The 19,965-nt window shown below is 39.0% G+C and overlaps 1 protein-coding gene and 1 long non-coding RNA gene across 2 annotated transcripts in view; one reads left to right on the top strand and one right to left on the bottom strand.

Annotated features, from left to right (window-relative positions):
- The window catches only part of pde11a (phosphodiesterase 11a), a 64,057-nt gene that overhangs the window by 3,583 nt on the left and 40,509 nt on the right, over positions 1–19,965 (bottom strand). The window contains exons 11-19 of the mRNA XM_084725099.1: positions 19,189–19,335; positions 18,961–19,068; positions 17,148–17,257; positions 14,682–14,772; positions 10,104–10,204; positions 9,801–9,878; positions 9,611–9,674; positions 8,297–8,371; positions 4,584–4,667 (exon numbers count right to left, since the gene is read on the bottom strand). Of these exons, the coding sequence (XP_084581225.1) occupies positions 4,584–4,667; positions 8,297–8,371; positions 9,611–9,674; positions 9,801–9,878; positions 10,104–10,204; positions 14,682–14,772; positions 17,148–17,257; positions 18,961–19,068; positions 19,189–19,335 (858 nt within the window). The remainder of the gene's footprint in view (positions 1–4,583; positions 4,668–8,296; positions 8,372–9,610; positions 9,675–9,800; positions 9,879–10,103; positions 10,205–14,681; positions 14,773–17,147; positions 17,258–18,960; positions 19,069–19,188; positions 19,336–19,965) is intronic.
- LOC146322943 (uncharacterized) overlaps positions 12,427–19,965 on the top strand; it is a 39,662-nt gene continuing 32,123 nt past the window's right edge. Inside the window, exon 1 of the long non-coding RNA XR_014771319.1 lies at positions 12,427–12,506. This is a non-coding gene — a long non-coding RNA (uncharacterized LOC146322943). The remainder of the gene's footprint in view (positions 12,507–19,965) is intronic.

Genomic DNA, 19,965 nt, shown 5'->3' with positions numbered 1-19,965 from the left:
TGTCATCCACCGTTTTAATAAATTACCTGCGAGACGGAGGGATTCTGTTCCCTCTGTTCTCCTAACATTGTCTACTGTGTCTACTGGATTTCCAGGGAAGTCTGCAATTAGCTATTGTTTCATTAACCCTGTTTCATATGGAAATATAACATGCGGGCACGGGGCCCACATGCAAAACAAAGAAGACGTTCATTTATTCACACATATATAGGAGTCGAATGGGTGGCTTTTGTAAAAATGGATGAAATAAATATGTGAGTACACCTACACTGGGGATTGTGTGTGGGCCTGTTGTATGTATAAAATGGAAATCAAATCTGTTGCTACACTCAGGGGAAAACAACTAATCACAGCTGCCAATTAACTGAACTTTAAATGCATTTACATATTTAGAGGGTATATTCGCTAATTTATATGAACAATTAAAACAGTTGTGTGGGTGGTCGACCAGAACAAAGCTCTATAATGTGGCCAAGTTCTTTTTTTTTTTTTTTAAGTACAGTCGTCTGCCCACTTCTGTGCATTAGTAATTCATAATCTGTCCTGAAAGGTGTTTTTAAAAGCAGTTGTGCGACTCAGTAATTCATAATGTTGTAATTGCTGGAATATGTGTGTGCTGCTAATTATGAAGCTGTTCACCTGTATACGCAGAGCACAAAATGGATTTCCATTTCCGTGATTTGAGGAGTCAGGCTGCTTCACTTACAGTCGTATTTTTGAGTTTTTGCACACATCTAGTTTTCTATGTCTGTGGACTGTATGGATACGTAGAGCTGAAACTATTAGTTGATCATGATCAGCGACTATCTGATGGTTGAATAATCATTTATGTCACTTTCAAAGCAAAAATGCCAAAATATTTACTGGTTCTGGCCTCTCAGAGGAGAGGATCTGCTGCTGTTTTGTCAATGCGAGTATAAACAGATAATTCTGGGGGTTTGAACTCTTGATCGGACAAAAATAGCTATTTAAAGACATCAACTTGTAGTAATTTAATATTTTTCACTTTTCTCTGATATTTCTTACAGTATATTAAATGGGGTTATAATTCATATTTGACACTTGTTTCTGTTTTTTTGTTTATCTTTATGTGATGTTGTCTTTGTAATCTTTTTATTCTTTTTTCTATTTATGTACATTTACAAGACAACATGACGTGTTGTCCTCTTTATATTCTCCTTAAGTTGATATTATGTGATAGCGTCTTTTTTAACCTTATTTCTTTAGTCTTTTTATATCTATGTATTTATTTTAACCTACCAAAGAGCTGCAGAACCCTGCAGCCTGCGTGCGGACCAGGACCAGAGGGAGAGAGCATAACACACAGTTAATGCCTGTCAGTTTCCGTATTGATTTTAAAATTCTTTTACTCGTTTTTAAAACACTTCATGGTGCACCAGTATATTTGTTTCAAATGCTGACGTTGTATGAACCAGTACGGCCCCTCAGATCCTCAGGATCCAATGTTTTAGTTGTTCCTTAAAACCTACCTTTAATTCTATAATAAAAAATATTGCATTTAAATCTATTGTATTATATGTCATTGTCAACAGTTTCATTTTTTGTTTTTACTTTCTATTTGAAATAGAGTATATAGTTGTTATTTCACTTTTTTATAGACTTTCGCATGTTCTGTCTCATGGTGGGATCATCAGTCATCTGTTAGGCACTTTGAATTACTTTAACCTGTATGAAAGGTGCTATACAAAAAGTTTGATTGATTGATTGATTGATTGATTGATTGATTGATGTGAGGAGGAGCCAAATCGTTTCCCTTCAACAATTCAAATTTAATTTCCCACCTGAAGAGCCGCCATCCCGATCATCGCAACAAATTTGGGCAGAAGAAGGAGAAACAGACAGCAGTGGAGAAGAAAGAAAAAAAAACTGTCAACAGTAGTTTTCTTATTTTGCCTGGTGAATGTGTGCATTTTGAAAAGCTTTGTATTTGTTGTCTGCATCTGTCAGTGGACTATCATCAGAGTAGGCACAATGCAACTCTGCAATTAGATGGAAAACATGAGTTGGACAATATCAACACATTGAATATCAACAGAAATCCAATATGGCGCATCCCTAATCTTTATGGATTTGTCTCATCTGAGGGATAAAAGAAGAGAATTTTCTTAAAGGAGAACAATTTCCCTCTTCCTCCGCAGCGTATATATCCACAGTGGGATATTGTCATTGGTTTGTGCAACATCATTATTCCACCGAGTTAGACTCCAAGGAAGAAGAGAGACTGTCATACGGTGGGGTATAAAGATGGAAGGTTATATAATGGGGGATTAATATTCCACAAAGTAGCAAGCCACCACCAGGAGAAGGAGATCAGCGAGATCAAGAACGAGATCTCTTCCGCCCACGGACAAAAACCCTGCCGCCTCTGAACTTTCTCTGTTCTTCCCCCTTGCAAATTTAATTGGCAGCAGCATGATCGTGAGCTCCATATCTGCATTCTCCAAACATCAGCTTTTACATGAGGCAGTGTGGAGGCAAACCCCCCACGCAGACACACACAGAGACACACACACACACACACACCGCCTTTGATGCTTTTTATCTACACTACACAGACAGTAACAATGGTGCAACCAGAGACCGACAAAGATTAGTCTGCTCCAAGTTTTGACACTGATCCTGGGATAATTCAATAGATGTGAAGATGATCTATTGTTTGTTTTCTGCTCATGATGACTAAGAGTAATGTGTTCAATATGACAGTAAAGAGGAAGGAGGTCTCACTGCGTTGGTTGTTTTCAAAGCGCAAAAAGCAGCGAAAATCACCCGGCACTAAAGAAGGAATTAACTATTTTATCCTCGACTCCTTTCACAACTCTCATCCGTCTGATTTGTTTGCTTTCATGAATTGACCTCCAACACGCCTCATCTCTTAACAGACCCGATCTCCTCAGTAAGTCAGCCTGCGTCTTTCTCCCACACAGCCTCGGCTGCTGGCAGTGGTAGGGGCAGGTGAGTTTCTCCTGACGTCATTCAGAAGCACGCACACACACACACACACACACACACACACACACACATTACTATACCGAAGAGGACACGGTATAGATTTCCATTAATTCCCTGAGAGATAGTCACTAGCTCTACCTCTGACCCCTACATTTGCTCAGCTGCAGGCTCAGGGAGTGACAGATTACATGTTACAAGATTACATAATTTGGATTTTAAAAAAGGTGACTGTATTCCATCACAGAAAAAAAGTGTACATTTAGTAAAAATTACAATTATTTTTACAATTAAAATTTTAAACTGCATTTTAAAATAAATAAGGATATACAACCACGCAGTGTTCACACATTACAACACTTCAGACTCAGTGAAACCATCTTATCTCACTGTCAGGTCATTATTATGATTTCTAGTGAACAAAATGCTTAATGGGGGTGGTGATTTCAACATTATCTTGTCTTTAAATCAGAAAAGAGGAACAGCATTACAGTGACTTCAGCTGTGAAAATACTGTCATCATCCAAGAACTAACCGCTAACATTAGCTACACAGACAACCACTAATGTTAGCTACATAGACAACCACTAATGTTAGCTACGCAAACAAACCGCTAACGTTATTCACACAGATCAACTGCTAATGTTCGCTACACTAGCCAACATTAGCTACACATACCAACCACTAACGTTTGCTGCACAGACAAACTGCTAATGTACGCTACACAGAAAGCCAGTTACCTTGCTAACCTGTCAATGCTAAGTACTACTACTGGTCATGCTGGTGACTAGGATGGTGTGTGGGTAAAACTACAAGCCCCACAATAAGTTTATTTAGGTACTTGAACTTTGAGTGTTAAGAGTGAATAGCTACTGTACAAATGACATTTAAAGGTGCATAATTTTTGCTAATAACCAAAACGTGCATTCGCACATATCGAAGGAAGAAATAATTAGAGAAACAGTTTACAAATTTAATAATGAATGTAAAGCATTACATAAGACTGGTCGATTTCACCGTATTTGGTAGTGAGGTAATCCAAAATCAAGTTACATTGCTTTGTGATTACATTGTGATACTTGGATTAAGTTACTGACAGCATTTTTAACAGGTAATCAGTATTGGTGTAGGAATACATTTTTAAAGTAGCCTTCACGTCTCTGTTCAGCCAGGATCCTACAATAAAATCAGACTTTCCATTTGCATGTTAGCCAGAATGTCTCAGTAGAACTGTGAAGAACTGTGCGGCAAAGGCCAGAGTATACTGTCTTAGTGATGGGATTTAACCCGACTAACATCACAGTTCTGTATTCACACACTCCAGCACTACCTCTGAGCTTTCTCTCAGTCAGAAAGTCTCAAAAGAACAGGATGCAACCTTGAAGTTCATTCAGAGCTTTCAATAATAATAATTATATATATAAAAAAAAAGGATTTCTTTTCTTTCTTCAGTGAGAAATCTGCGGCTGCCAAGAAGAAAGTTGAATAGTTGTTGGCGACAGTTTCATTGCTGGCGTCAGTGGGGAACAATAGCTGAGGAAGGACAGCGACTAACTGACGGAAAAGGCAGTTGTGTGACAATGAAGGCCAGAGAGCGGTGAAGCTTCAAGCGTTACCTCATACAGCGGCGCACAGATTCCATCAATCCACTCCAGCTGAAGCCCTGGCAACTCGTCCTTCCTGTTTCGATCAAAGATGGCCTGGGAACAAAAGAGTCAGAGTTCATTTACACCTACATTTGTGCTCTCACACTGGAGAAACAAATGTGATTCTGTTTATCATAAGGCTGCAAGTCAGTGCCCCGTTGTATAAACTACCTTAAAGCAGTTTTTTTAGTGTCTATGAAACAGTCTCAATTTATCACTGATGCCTCAATATGACTATCAGCAAGAAGATCAGTTATTTCTAAATAGTTGTTCTTGATGCCTGCCAGTTAAAAAGAAACAGAAGGAAATTTTTATTTTGATAATTTTATTTTTGACCTTATATTTCGTGGTTATGATGGTGGAAACACTACCGCTGTTGTTCACAGGGGCCTCCAAAATCAACTATCTATGGAAGTTTCTTGAAAGTTCAAATTTAACTTTGTTCCTTAAAGCAAAGTATTGCCCCAAGCGAAGGCGTTCAGTTAGGAGAGTTGCATCAAGCCTCTTTTGTCTCTTTGTCTTAATAAACTGGCACATGTGCACTTCAGTCACAATGGTTATGCTTCACTCACATCATTCTTAAATGTTACTAGACATCGTTATTGTTTTCTCCAAGACCCTTTTGCCCACTGCTCTGCTCTGATTGGCTGTGATTGTGAGTGTAGGTATTGACGGTTGGCAGAAATTTAGTGTGTGGTGGATGAATGGCTCAAACACAGGACTCTAACTGAGGAAACTGGGCTTTGTGTCCTGATTGAAGCTAAATGCCACTGTTAACTTTTTATTAGACTTATTAGACTAGATCATTCATCCTTTATTTTTCAGTTCACTGTACACAGAGAATTCCCATATGAGCCTACATGACATTTTATCACCTTTCTTCGTCATCCCCTGCTGCAGTGCTCTTCACACTGTGAATTCCGGGCAGTGTTGGGACTAACACGTTACAAAGTTACAAAGTAACGCGTTACTGTAACGCCGTTATTTTTTGCAGTAACTAGTAATCTAACGCATTATTTTTTAAATTCAGTAACTCAGTTAACGTTACTACATGATGCGTTACTCCGTTATTTTACGTTATTTTTTGTGTAGTCTCGTAATCCTGAATCTTCCTCTGTGTGTGTGTGTGTGTGTGTGTGTGTGTCAGCGGGGATACGGGAAAAGACACGCCGTGTGGGCGTGTCTGTTTACAAGACTGGTATCATCATGGCGTCGGCGGCGGAGTCCAAGTCAAGTTTCTTTACATGGAGATATTCTCACTACTTTACCTTTGTCGAGCACAAAGACAAGGACGTTTTAGTTAAATGTAAGTTGTGTCTTGGATCAAAGATCTTATCTACGGCCCAAAATAGCAATTCAAACCTGTTGAAACACCTACAGAAACAACATGCTGCAACGAGGCTAGTAGCTAAGAGTACAGACACAGACTGTGATGCCACTTCACCTCCACCACCTCAGCAACAGCGGCTGGATGTTTACCGATGGACCGACTGCTCCTGCTAACCAGGAAAAAGTTGATAAAGCCATTGCAAGGTATGTTGTAGAAGACATGCAGCCAATTTCTATTGTAGAGTCGCCTCCTTTCAGGAAGCTAGTTAGCATGATACCAGGCGTCACATGGCAAATGGGACGAAACACTTTTTCTAAGTACCTGGAGAGCGAATACGCAAAAATGGAAACCGAGTTAAAGAAAACTTAACTTAAAACTTAATGGGAGACCTTTTTTTTCATAGTAACTAAAAAGTTACTTTTCACAGTACTGCGTTACCTTTTGGTGTAAGTAATCAGTAAAGTAACTGAGTTACTTTTGAAATAAAGTAACTAGTAACGGTAACTAGTTACTGGTTTTGAGTAACTAGCACAACACTGATTAAGGGTTTCTTTTAATGAAATATCTTCTAATGAAGATAACGATGGTGATGTTAAAATTACAGTTTTTAAAAGGGAGTTTTTAAAACAGCTGATAATAAAACATCTTTTGATAAAACAAATCATCTTACTCTTTAAAAAAGATCTATCGCTGTCTGTCAGTGGCAAAAACAAGCAGGTATCACCTGACTTTTTTTTTTTTTTTTTTCAAAGATTATTTTGTGGGCTTTTGTCTCCATTTTGGATAGGGATAGCTGAAGACACGACAGGAAAGGGGGAACGACACGCAGCAAATGGGTCACTGGCGAATCTGGGAATCGAACCAGCGACCTCCGCAGAGGACCAACAGCCCCAGCACATGGGGCGAACTCCCCACCAACTGAGCCATGGCAGCACCCCCAGGTATCACCTGTCTTGCACGCTCTGTGGTGACGTCGCTCAATTTGTAAAGTTTACAGCTATGATGAAGAAATATTTCTGTAAGAAAGGAGAAAGCCAAGCACAGATTTAAATAAAACTAGGGAGTTTCAATACAACGATATTATTAATTTAAATATATGGGACAGAGTTATGTCAATGTTCGCCTAGCTAGCCAGAAAGCTGCTAAGGCTAATGTCAAATCTGTACTCTAGCTAGCATCGCTAATCGCTCATGCTCTGTCCTGAAAAAATGTCTCTTCCTCCTCCTCAATCAATTTACAATCAGCCATTGTCTTGTGTTCCACAAATTATTTCTGAGAAATTTTCTGAGGAAAATGATTACTAAGGACCTTTTGCACATAAGGAAATTCTTAAATAGCAAAGAGCAAACACTTAAAGGTGAAAGTGTTTTCCCTTACAACATCCTAAGGAAATCCTTATCATGCTTTTATCCATCTCATTTTTCTCCTAAGGCATCCATGAAAATTTAAGGGAAATCTTTGCATAAGTGGTTTTATGCAACTGGGCACAGAATTACACTCCCTAAAGTGCTGCTTTGGTTTAGCTCTCAAGACAACTGCGTTTATTTCACATCCATTTTCTATTCTACCTCATTCTTCTGCAGCCTGAACTTAAGAGGCTCCACTGAGGCTGTGCTTCAGAGATAGTTACTGGGCTACGACTTAGAAGTTAATATTTAATTTCCAACACCCACACACGGAGCGGTAAAGGTTTGACACAAGCGGCAGACCTGAGGCTACTGCATTAGTTATTTCAGAGGGGAGGCAATGTGGCCAGGCTCGATTAGTCAACAGCCATTAATTGCACGCAGAAAGCTGTTGGTTTTTTCCCCCTTTAAGAACTTGCAACACAGTTCAGCCTTCAAAGCTCCTCAATCAAACACACAGTGCTCCTCTGCTGTGGCTTTGAGGGCAGTATGAATACGTTATTAATTAACACAACATCTTCATTAGGACCTAAGTCTTTCCATGCTATTATTATTATTACACTGTTTATACATCAGTATGAGAAAAATAAAGAAGTTTTTGGTTAGTAGAGCTCCGATACACCAAAATGTCTCGTGTGTTTACAGCTGAATGAATAGAAAGGTCAGTGTTTGCTCTGAATTCTGTGTAGGAGAAGGGTTTTTTTTAAGAATGATTGTTACACGGTCCACAGTTTGCTCTTGGCACTGCAGCGAGGCAGTGGAGCGGTCAAGCTGACAATTCAGTTTTCTCACACTACGAGACAAGAGCGTTCATGTTTCCTACACAGTCAGTGTGTTTGGGAACTGCGGAGAAAATACATCTTCAGCACCATCAGCTCGCGGAGGTCGCAGAGGTGAAACGAACTGCAAAAAAAGCACAAAAACCAGAGGCGGCTGGATGTACTCACGGAGGGCGTGAGCTTCAGCTCCGATCGCTCTCTGTCGCCCTGCTCGAAGAACTCGCTGGTCACCAACTCTGCCACCTGGAACGAGAGCATTATTTTCATTATTGTTTAATCTGACAGTTATTTTCTCAATTCACCCCTCTTTCAAATATTTGTATTGTGAAGCAGGTGTACAAGAGCAATTCAGACATCTCTGTAGTGGTTATCATGTCTCATTTTAGATATTTAAAGGCATAATATGCAACATTTTTCTAAAAAAACAAAACAAAAACAATATACAGACTCTTATTAACAAAATCCCTTTCAATTGTCACTTATGAGCCACTAGGAATGTGTGGTGGGGTCTGTATTTGCAGAGACCCTGCCCCCTGACCGTATTTCCTTATTTCCTCATTATTTTGCCCAAAGCATCTGTATTTGACATCCTGGGAATGAGACTCAACAATCAGCTCTCCAGTGGGTTTACAAACAGCTTGGACAAATCCTACTAATTCTACCTTTAACAACCAAAGGCAAACAATACAAGGGAGGGCTGTTAAATAGGGGACAACAAGACAGAAAACAAGCAAGTAAACAAAACAAAACAACAGCAAAAATAGATTAGCAAAATACAAGAAAACTTACATCAAAAGCAATAACATGGAACACAAAGATTTTCTCAAGTTTCACAATAATTTGATTGTTTTCTATCAAATATAAAACAATCATGAAAAAAAGCCTGTCATAATATCCTAAATCTTGAGGTGATAATATCAAATTGCTTAATTTGTCCAATCGGCACCCCGAATCCTGAAGATATTCAGTTTAGGCAGGAAAAAGCAGCAAAGCCCTAAAATTTAGAAGCTAAATGTGAAATGTTTGACAATGTTTGCTTGAAAAAGAACTTAAAGCTAATACAAGGAGTTTAAAACTAGTTATGAAACAGTCTATATGACCTACATGAGGTTACGAGACCATCAGAGAAAAGATTTGCTATTTCTATATAATTATTCTTAACGCCTGCCATCAGGTTGGATTCAGCCTCCAAAATCAACACAATATGGAAGTTCCTGTAGCAGCTTTAAATAATTAAATGATCATCAAAATATTTGTTGCTTATTTTTATCTGAGCAGCCAAATGCTGCAGCTCAGTTCAGTGCACTTGTGTTTAAAAAATAGGGATGAACGATTCTGAAAAAGTATCTAACTGTGATTATTTTGACTGATATTGCAATTGCAATACGATTTGCAATATTAGAGCGAGTCATAATTTTACATAATTATTCTCATTTTCATTGAAAAACATATTAGGATATATAAAATGTGTTTTTTTCTCACCTTGCGTGATATTTCCCAGGGTTTAGTGACAGCACCAAGATCACACGCTGTCATCATCATGGATCTGAGAGGAATCAGATAAATTTATTTTATGTAATATTTATGATGCCAAAGACTTTGCACCAAAAATGTATAATTGTCCACCTTGGAAGAGACATGGACAGCATGTTTGCTTGTGCAGAGCATTTACCTGCACATGTCTCTATGAGCCTTCACGTTCCAGTTGTACTCTCCATTGCTGACCAGCTCAAAGAACGTGTTTCTGTTCCTGCAGAGGAAACAAAACATGTGTATATGAAGGTGTAACCGACATACAATCCACAAGGGGGCGGTGTTACCTAAAAGAAGCCTACAGTAAACAGTGTGCAGAGACAGACTCCGTGTGCTTCATTGTAAATTAGCTGGTCCTGTGCAGTCAGCCAAGCTCTGTGGGCATCTCACAAGCAGGAGATGTAACAGTTTAATAAGCTGTGTGGTGTTTAGCAGAACGTACTCAAAGTAAAGTGTGAGGTCTGTGGCCAGAATCGACTGTTTCAACAGCTGCATGAGGTTGCTGTACTCTGTGGACGACAGGTTGGAGAAGATATTGTGACCCTGTGGAGACACATAAAGAGATTATATGATACAGAATCACTAAACATACGTCCCACAGGGAGCATAAAACAAAGGACTGGATTAATTATTCATGATATTTAACATAGATGCCATTTTCTCACCAGAAAATCCACATTACTCATTACATATGTTTATTTTACAGACTTTTTTCATTATTTAATGAGAGCTTGACTGTTGACAAGACTAACTGACATGACATGATATGATATGATGGATTTGACATATGTCACATTTAAAAAATGATGAGATGTCTGGAATCTGCTAAGAAATTTTTAAGATATATTATCTCTGGTGGATATTTTCACCTCCTCGTAAATTTGAGGGATCCTTGCTAAATGTATGCATATTTCCAGAGGATGATTATTTGGTGGTTATTATCAGAATTTCACTCAAAAATATCAGTATAAGTCTCAAACAATACAATCTTACCTGGACTCTGTCACTATTGCCTTTACACAGAAACAACTTACAGAGCACAACACTTCATCTCTGGATATCAAAATAACCATGTGTCATGTAAATAACCAATAGATGTATGACAGAGATAAATAAGACTATTGTTTGTTGTGTAAACTTTATAGCTTAGCGTGATTCAAGATCTCAAGAGTTGTTGCCCACATCTCAATTTTTGTCAGTGAGTAAAATAGTCAGAAAGAGGAAATATTAATTCAGTCAGAATTGCACGTTGTGTAGATTAGACATCCATTATGAAAGGAAAATGAAAAAAATAAGTTGTACACTCTGCTTCCCTTTTATCTTAATGTTTTGATTAAGTATTCTTTGGGACAAATAAATCCAAATCCAAATGTCATATTTAAAAAATGTGAAAATAACCTGTCACCTGTCAGTGATAAGGCAAAGTGACAATGATTTTAAGTGTAAATCTTAATTTACCTCTCACTAGCAGCAGTTACATGAGCAATATTTCTTCAATCACTGTTCATGCCAGTAAAGCCATTTGAATTAAATTTAACAGATATGAAAGACAGAATCTTGAATTCAAAGTCCTCCTTGGCTCAACAAACTAGCGACAGAATGTGAGGTATAGAGAGTCAATTAGGAGAAGGACCACAAGTAGTGAGAACAAAGCCGCAAAGCAGAGAAATTAAACCAAAAGTTACAAAAAAAAATTTCATTGAGTCACAGTGGTTACTTTCTAAAGCACAAGTAAACAAGACTTTTATTGTGGAAGGTAGAAAACAGAAGTGGATCTACCATGTGCTGCTGTTGATATTGTTGGAAGCAATAAAAAATGTTATTGGTTCAGAATATGGAGCCTCAGTGTATTTTATAAGCCTCGTGAGTCCAGGCATAACTAACAATCAGCGGCTACATTAACCCCACGTGGGCCAAACACAAGCAGAAATAATATATTTATTCCAACCAGAGAGAAACTATGGGATTGGGCGTTTAGATGGTAATTAGGTGCTAACATTTTCCAACTGACTCTTCCTATTTCCCGCCTTTTTTTGCTCTGTGGTCCAATAACAACTTGACAATTTCTCCTTTCCTGTTTCTTGTACTTGGATATGCTATGTGCTAGGCTTACCTATGTTGAAAAGAAAACCACATTTTAAAGATGGTCAAAAGATGTTGCTGGAGGACCTGTAAAAGTTATGACTGATGTTGATTAGCTGGCTAGTTAGCTAGACTTTTACTAAAATTAGCTATCAGATCTAACTAGATACGGTTACTAACAATTGATGCTGATTAGCTGGCAGGCTTACAGTTGTGCTCCAGAGCAAAACACTACCTATCTAGCTAACAACTGATGTAGATTAGTAAGCAAGTTAGCTAGTTGTTTTTTTTAACATTAGCTAACTTAAAGCTACTACAAGGAACTTTGTTGACTTTGGACCTAAAGCAGTCCCGCTTACACCCTAGCAACCACAAAATGTAATGTCAAAGATAACATTTCCTAAATAAAAATCTCCTCCTGCTCCTTTTAACTGGCAAGCGTACGACTCACAGTAACTTGACCTTTGAAAACGTAAACACGGGCTCATTCCATCTGATATCATGGAGAACTTGACCCAGTGGCAGCCATTAAGAATAACCAGAAATGCTTGATCCTCTTTTTAAACAGGTTATATAGAGGCATCGGTAACAAACTGAGACTAGTTTATTAAAAAGTCCTTGTAGTAGCTTTAAGCTGTGATATATGTTGCCTTTACAGCCTTTACTGTTTTTCTTTTCAATATAGATGAGCCTCGGACATAGCACATCTAAAAGGAAAGGAGGAAGTTGACCGAGGTACCGAAAAGGATGGGTCTTATGAAGGGTAAGTTGATCAGACTAGTCTCTTCCAACTGGAGGGGTTACATGAGTGTTTTTTTTTTTTTGATTGGGCTATTATACCATTTATGAATGGAATATTAGGGTCCATGTAAACGTGGCTAACACAGGGCAAATTACTGAGTATCTGTAATATAAAGAGGTGAGTGAACAAGGGGGTGGTTTGGCTTTTCTTACTATGACGTGTGAAAAAGTCTTCCATGAAAAGGGCCTATTTGCAGAACTAAACCATGATGGTAAAAAAAAAGCATGCAATAATAAAACTGAATGGATGTGTGCAGCAGGGGAGAGGGAAGCCAGCAGCTCTTAATAAGTAAGCAACATATCTCACTTGAGGCTCTCTATCATTAAAACAGGCCTCTCCCCATCATGTATTATACATTCATTCACCACTTAGGCACCCTGCTCTGGAGGGTGGTTTGAACGGATGGAGCGGTGTGTCTCCAGAGAAAATAGAGGATGTAGAGGTGAGAACAGAAAAAGCACCAGAATGAGAGGATGATGGTGATGACGAGCCGCAGAAAATAGCAGAGGTCTTCCAAACTTGATGACCTCTGTTTTCCTTTTAAACCCTGCTAATCCAAGCCTATAGATCATCTTACTGTAGATTCCCTTCATGAGCTCATGTGTTCCCATGAAATATTGAACTACGTGAGAGTAGAAGCACAAAGGACTTCTCTCATTCTGTCACAACTGGAGCAGACGAAGGAGGGCGGCGAGTAAAATGGGAAGCGAGAACGACGAGAGGAAATTGAGAGAGACAAAGAGAGCGAGTGACGTTTAAAAGTTTACATTTTAAATGAATGGTTCGTGCGGGCTCGCGGCTTGAATCGTGAGCTTTCTCTTCTACTTGAATTAGCCACACTATTCATTTATATGCTAATAGGACAGCGGTAGTTCAACCCCAGTATCAACACAAGCCATTATGATATTCCAAGCAAACATTTGTCAGCTTACTGTGTTGTCAGCACCGTGATAATGAAGCCACTGGAATATACCCGACTAAGCCTCGTCTCAGCTGCTCCCTCAAAACGTCTTTAATTACAACTTCATGCAAACCCAGTCACCTGGTAAAACGTCTCTCTCAACCAATTACCACCAAATCTATCGCCTCTGTAATTACATTGATTTGAGGGCAGTGTGAGCTATTTGTTTACTCGCTCACATATTGCAGACATTGAAAGCACCACACGGTTGCCTTCAGACGCAGTGGGCACAAACTTGGTTAATTATTTGTAAAGTATAGTGGGCTTCAGTATTTTTTATTCATCCAAAAAGCTAAAAAGCAAATTAGGAGATATATAATAGGTAAGACACGAGAGTGTAAATTTGGACACCAGACTTCACATGGTGAGTTACTGTACCCATATCATCCAGTCAAGTATATTGTCATGGAACAATTTAGGTTAGTTACACTAACTTTAAAAGAATAGATAGTGGGGTTGTATGAGGAGTACTAGCATGGTATATTTTCACAGCTTTACCTTGCTGCCAAACACCCTTTTCTAATGGGAAACCGCTGTTACATAAGCCACATATCATTCGTAATTTTACCTCACAAAACACAGGAGCTGCTGCTGCGATCTGTTAGTTTGTTTGCGCTGTTGTGTGACTTCAGTTGAATTCAAACTAAACTTTTAAAACACCACAGTTACACAAGCAAACTAGCAGATCGAGGCAGCAATAGACCAGCAACTCTGTGTTGCAGTAAAATTACTGATTTCTCCAATGGAGTCTGGTTGAGCAAGAGACCGCAATATTTGGCTTATATAACAGTGGTTTCCTGTGCCAAATGGCTAAAATAATCTCTTTATAATGTTGTTGTTTTATTACACTGCTTACATTTTAGCTAGGTGTAACTAATAAACTAGCAAATGAGTGTCTGTACAGATAAATTACACTCTAATCTCTTTGGTCCTTGCAGTCATTACAGTATAAAAAGGAAGCCTGTCATAAAAATATTCAAAGTACACTACATGGCAGAATAAACAAGTTAAACTTTAAAAACCACAGTATCTGGGAGGGAGGAAGGGTGTTAGACAGCTAAGAACTTAATTGTAGATGGTGTTTGAATGTGTTACACAAACACAACATGCAGTAGTAGGCATTAGCAGAAGCTTCATGGTAACTGCATTGCAGCAGATATTGGAACATAGTGCACCTCGCTCTGCAGGATCATAACAGCATGGTTGAAGTGGTGGTGCTCCAGTGTAGCAGAGGTCCCATAAAGCAGAGCCAGGGCTGAGCCCGTCCTGACACGCACACAAAACACACACACACGAACACATACAGGGATCAAGAGGAGGGATAACATCATCAGCATTCAACACATACTGAGAAACAAAGTGTGCTGTTGAGTCTGCTGTAATTCCCTCACCGTTTCACTCTGCACTCTGTCGCTAAATTATGGCTCAACAATAAAAGAAGCTGGAGAGCCATAATCTAAACTGCAGCTGAAATTCAACTGTTCAACCCTGAATATGATCATCATTTAATGTGGAGAACACTCAGGAGAACTAAGTCTGCTGCACTGAATGTAAGGCAGGGTTTTAAAATTTGTGATATTTCTTTAGTTTTCAATTCTTATTTTATTTTAACACAAGTTTAGGTAGTAAAAAATAAAAAAGTGAACGAACTGTATGTCGCCGTTTTAGTGTGCTGATTTGTCTGTGTAAGTGTAAAGACAGCAAAATGTTTTTCACTGTGTTGGCTCTATACTCCAGCACATTGGATTTGAAATGAAACAATGTCTATGAGGTAAAAGTGCTGACTTTTAGCTGTAGATGGTGTTTGAGGACGTTCACGTCAGATGTTGTTGTGAGCACTGTAGGACTCGTTGCCCTTAAGGCAAACACACTGCAACAATCAAGAGCAATCAACAATCAACTGAAGACAGCAGCAGTACATATCTGTCAGAGCGATGAAGGTGCCAGCTCATGTCTGTAGGTAGACTTCAGTTTGACCCAGCTGATAAATATGATGTCATTTAAACTCCTTTTAGCCTATCAAATTACTGTATAAGATATATGTCATTTCGACATTAAAATGTCTAAAATCACAAGACATATATTATATATTTTGTGTTTTGTTATTTTGTTGAGTTGTGCACTTACATAATCCCAAATGTGTCCTACAATTTTCAGACTCTTAGAAATCTGTAACTTAATCAAGATGCATTTCAAACTAAGATAGTCAGATACATCAGAGAGTGAGGAAGAAAGTCAACAAATGTGACAAAGCATAACAAGAATACATTTTTAAAAATAATTAGTATTATCTCATCTATGATAATTTCTACTTGAGTCACGTTACATTTCACAGTTGTTTAACACAGAAGATAACAACTCTAATGATTCCACGCTACTTTAGTTATTGTTTTAATGTGAGAGAGGCCCCTTAACACAGAACTTACATATTCTGAGTTTATTTTGGGGGACTGTGTACATAAAATGATATCATTCCTACAAGTCCACACTTTAACTTCATAGGCACTAAAATTTGTACTTAAATTTGGTAATGAATTGGAATACAGAGTCAAAACAACAAAAAGTGTGCCACTGTCCTGATAATCTTTGTCTGTACCGTCTGTGGTAAAGGTGGCGATTTTATGGTGTGACAGAATTCCAGAAAAAGTATTTTGCATGTGTTTACAGCAAGTGTTGAAGTGTAAAACAAACAAGTCAGAAATTATTTTAAAAATTTTAAGACATCCTCACCTACAGCTAGAGTAAACGTGATGACAACAAAACACACGCCTACAGGGAAAGGCTCTCCAGTTTTTATGTGCTCAGATGTGCTACTTTGGGAAAATCTGCCTTATTTACTACAAGGGTGTTGTTTACTGATTCCTGACTATATAATTATACTGATAAGCTGCTGGACAAGTGATACTGCTGTTGGTATTTGTGTAACGTTACATAAACAGCAGACATTTGAATGCAATAACTCAGGAAAATTTTTAACTCATTATTTCTGCAAAAAAAAGTAATATAAAAATAACTGTTGAATCTTTTCACATCTTTTGATGTCAAGTCTTTACTTCACAGTATCGGTCAGATAAAATCCTAACAATAACCATCCCTTGTCACTAACTAAACTTAATTAACGTAGCACTAGCTGAGTCAACAGTCATTAAAATTCAGACCAATTAGCTCAAAATAACAAACAACTGTTAAACAAACTCGAAGACGGGCAACTTGTTTTTAAGTCAGCACCCAAATCACTTAAGGCAGCAGATGAGAACAACAAAAAATTCATTAACAAGATTGTTTTTGTTTAGCATTAATTATTTCTAGTTAAGATTTTTTGATCCAGCTCATGATTTTGTCTTTCTTTGACCTAGTTTCCATCTTAGTTTCAGATTTATTGGGATAGCCTTCGTGAGGGCAGAGAACACAGTATTTAAGCGTTCGCTGACACCACTGTGCCCAGAGTCAGCACTATTTACAGTGTCTTTGTTAAGCAGACCCTTATATAAGCCTTATACAACTTGCCACTTGACTCTTGCTGATCTGGGCTGGACTGTTGCAGACTGCTGCAGGTGGGAAAACACACTTTAAACAGTGCGTAGGAGGGAGCGTGTTTACGTGTGTGTGTGTGTGTGTGTGTGTGTGGCACAGACACTTACTTTGCCTGAAATGCGTTGTTGGTACCCCTGTGGTCCAGGTCGTGGCACACACAACCTACAATAAGTGCTAAGATCTCCACCTCTGTCAGAGTCTCCTGAAAGCCCGCTGTCTGATTGGCACAGACGAGAGGAGACAATGAGAAAACAAACGCACTCTCAATCGAACACAGATATATAAAAAATAAAACACTCCAATGGTGGCGTCATCCAAAAAGAAAAAAAAAAGTATCTCGTAGATAGCAAGTGGGACTGTGGTAACAGAGTCACATAGGGAGCTTCATGGCTTGGATGAATGAGCTCTGGAGGCCATGTGCTTAGTGAGTCACTATAGGTCATTGTGGGGATAGCGGCAAAGATAGCGCAGCCATCAGCCCACTCATTAAAGCACATGGCCGGAGAGTGGAGGTGCCCAGAACAGCTTACACGCTACTATTTCATTTCACTCTGCCAATGATCAATTCAGACGGGACACCATGCATTAATGTTGTTCTTGATTAAAAGAACTACACTGTGGTGTTTGTATAAGAGTGTGTATGTGTGTGTGTCTGTGTGTGTTGCCCAAAGGACCCGATAAAGTACAGGCATTACTCTCTTGGGGTCTCAGTCTGTTCACACAAACATCACTGCTTTGGCTACAGTTTAATAAAACAAATTAATTTTAGTGATTTTAGCATAAATCAAACATAAATCTACCTTTAATAAATTGTAAGATTTGAATCAAGACATCAGCTGCTTCATTCATGCTTCACACTCACTGACTCAGTCATCAGCTCTGTGGCAACCAGTCATATTCATGCAGGTGTACAACACTGTTTGCTGCGGCAGTTTCATCCACCACCCTGACCTCCAGTGGTGGAAAAAGTATCAAAGAGATAGTTTGGCGTATTTGATGTGGGATTGTAAGAGGTATTTATTAATAGTCAGTGTATTAGACATAGTAGATGCCCGTCCACACACCCTCGGTTTGGAGAAGAAGAGAGGGGTACTATGTCAAAGAAATGCTGTGGACACGGTCAGCTAAAGAAAAATGTGTTTTTCATATGTTACAAGACATATCAGGAGTGAAATAATCAATGAATGCTATGTCCGAGTATTTCTCGCTTTGAAAATGCGGTGAGCAAAGGCAGTCTGAAGATAACAGATACATGACATCATAAACCTAAGGAACCAATGTCATTAATCGAGGGGGTGGTGCTATACATATCATTGGTGGTGATGCCCACCCTACAGGAGAGTCTGGATTTAGCTAGTTACTGTGATTAACAAGCAAAACAGAGGAGAAGCCAGGTGCAGCTACTGCAGGGTGGGGGGTGGACTATTTGCATATTCATGATTCCTTGAATAGTAAATGAAGGCAAAGTGAAGAGCTATATGGAAGACATAATAAGAAGGTATCTGAACTTAATTTGCAAAAAACGCAAAAGACTTCATATTTAAACATTAAAATATTAACTGGAGGTGGACTTAAAATGGCTAAAATAAATTTTGCTGCTGGCCAACACAGGTACTCCACTCTGTTTCTCCCAACTGGGGCATACCGATGGCAAACATATTGATAAATACCTCATACAACCCGACTCCAAATAATCCAAACTATGCCTTCAAAGTCTTTTACTGAAAGGGACAGTTTGGATTATAATTTTCATGCATGTGTTTATTTAACTGCTGCTCAGATTGTCTGAGCCTCCTCAAAGAGCAGAGCTTTTCCCACAACGTTCAAGTTTAAGAGCTTTTATTGTTAATGGTCTTCAACATCAGAATCTCTGACTGAAACTGATCTCATGATCTACAGCTACAGCAGCGTGATCTGTACCGTCAGCATGGCAAACATGCACTGGCAGACGTTGAAGGCATGTCTCCAGTTATGATAGAGAACCATCCTGTAGTTTTTCCTGACAGTCAGCAGCCATCTGCACAATGTCTGGAGGGGAAGACAGAGAGAGAGAGAGAGAGAGAGACGAGCACATGGGTCAGCAGATGTCATGAGGACACATTCGGGTTCGGCCACCGGAAGAACAGTGCTCAGTTAAGGAATATTCACCTCATAGTCTATCTTAAATTTCTGCACCATTCCCAGTTCCATGAACATCCTCAGAGCGGCCGTTATCATAGCGTCAACGTCCAGGGAGAAATCGTCAAAGGAGAGCTTATCGATGCCCAGCTCGCAGACCAACGGGATGTTAGCAGCCTGTTTCATCGTGGCGGGAGAAAACGTTAAGAGAGAGTTCAGAGAGCAGAAGAGGATGGAGAGGTCAGAGGATGCTGCGCCATTTTTAGATGATACATGGAAATATGGAGACATGCTAATTAAGACTCTGAGGACTCATTTGGAGAGGGTTAAGATTAATGAGGGAGCTTTAGCGAAGGATTTCACTGTTGTTTACTTTCAGCACTCATTGACAAATGCAGTTGTGCAGTAGTGATCATCAACAGCACTTTTTTTCATTATTATTCAAACAAAAACAAAAATATACGTGATTCCAATTAACCATATTCATAGTGAAGCCTCCATGTCTCCTATCTTCAGTGTGGGCTAATGAGCACAATGAGCAAATGTGTCAGCTTTTATAATACGACCAGTTCATGCTTTCTAACCTGCATCTCACTCAAATAAGTCAAAGCTCTCTGTGTTATAGTGTCAGTACAGCTCTCTTCCTCTCTAACAACCACCAGAGCACCATGTTTCCCTCACAAATGTTTGCCTGTCAGGTCAGCAGGTATTCTCCCCTCTTTTAATTCACAGCCCAGGGTTAGGAAATGTCAGCAGCGTTTGTTTGCCGATGCCATTTGCACTCCAATGGAATCCCAGCCAAGTGTA

The sequence above is a fragment of the Lutjanus erythropterus genome, chromosome 8 (assembly GCF_056507025.1).
Source record: "Lutjanus erythropterus isolate fLutEry1 chromosome 8, fLutEry1.hap2, whole genome shotgun sequence".
In the NCBI taxonomy this organism is placed as follows: Eukaryota; Metazoa; Chordata; class Actinopteri; order Lutjaniformes; family Lutjanidae; genus Lutjanus; species Lutjanus erythropterus.
The sequence above is the reverse complement of the archived record's forward strand: the minus strand, read 5'-3'. Positions and strand labels throughout refer to the sequence as shown.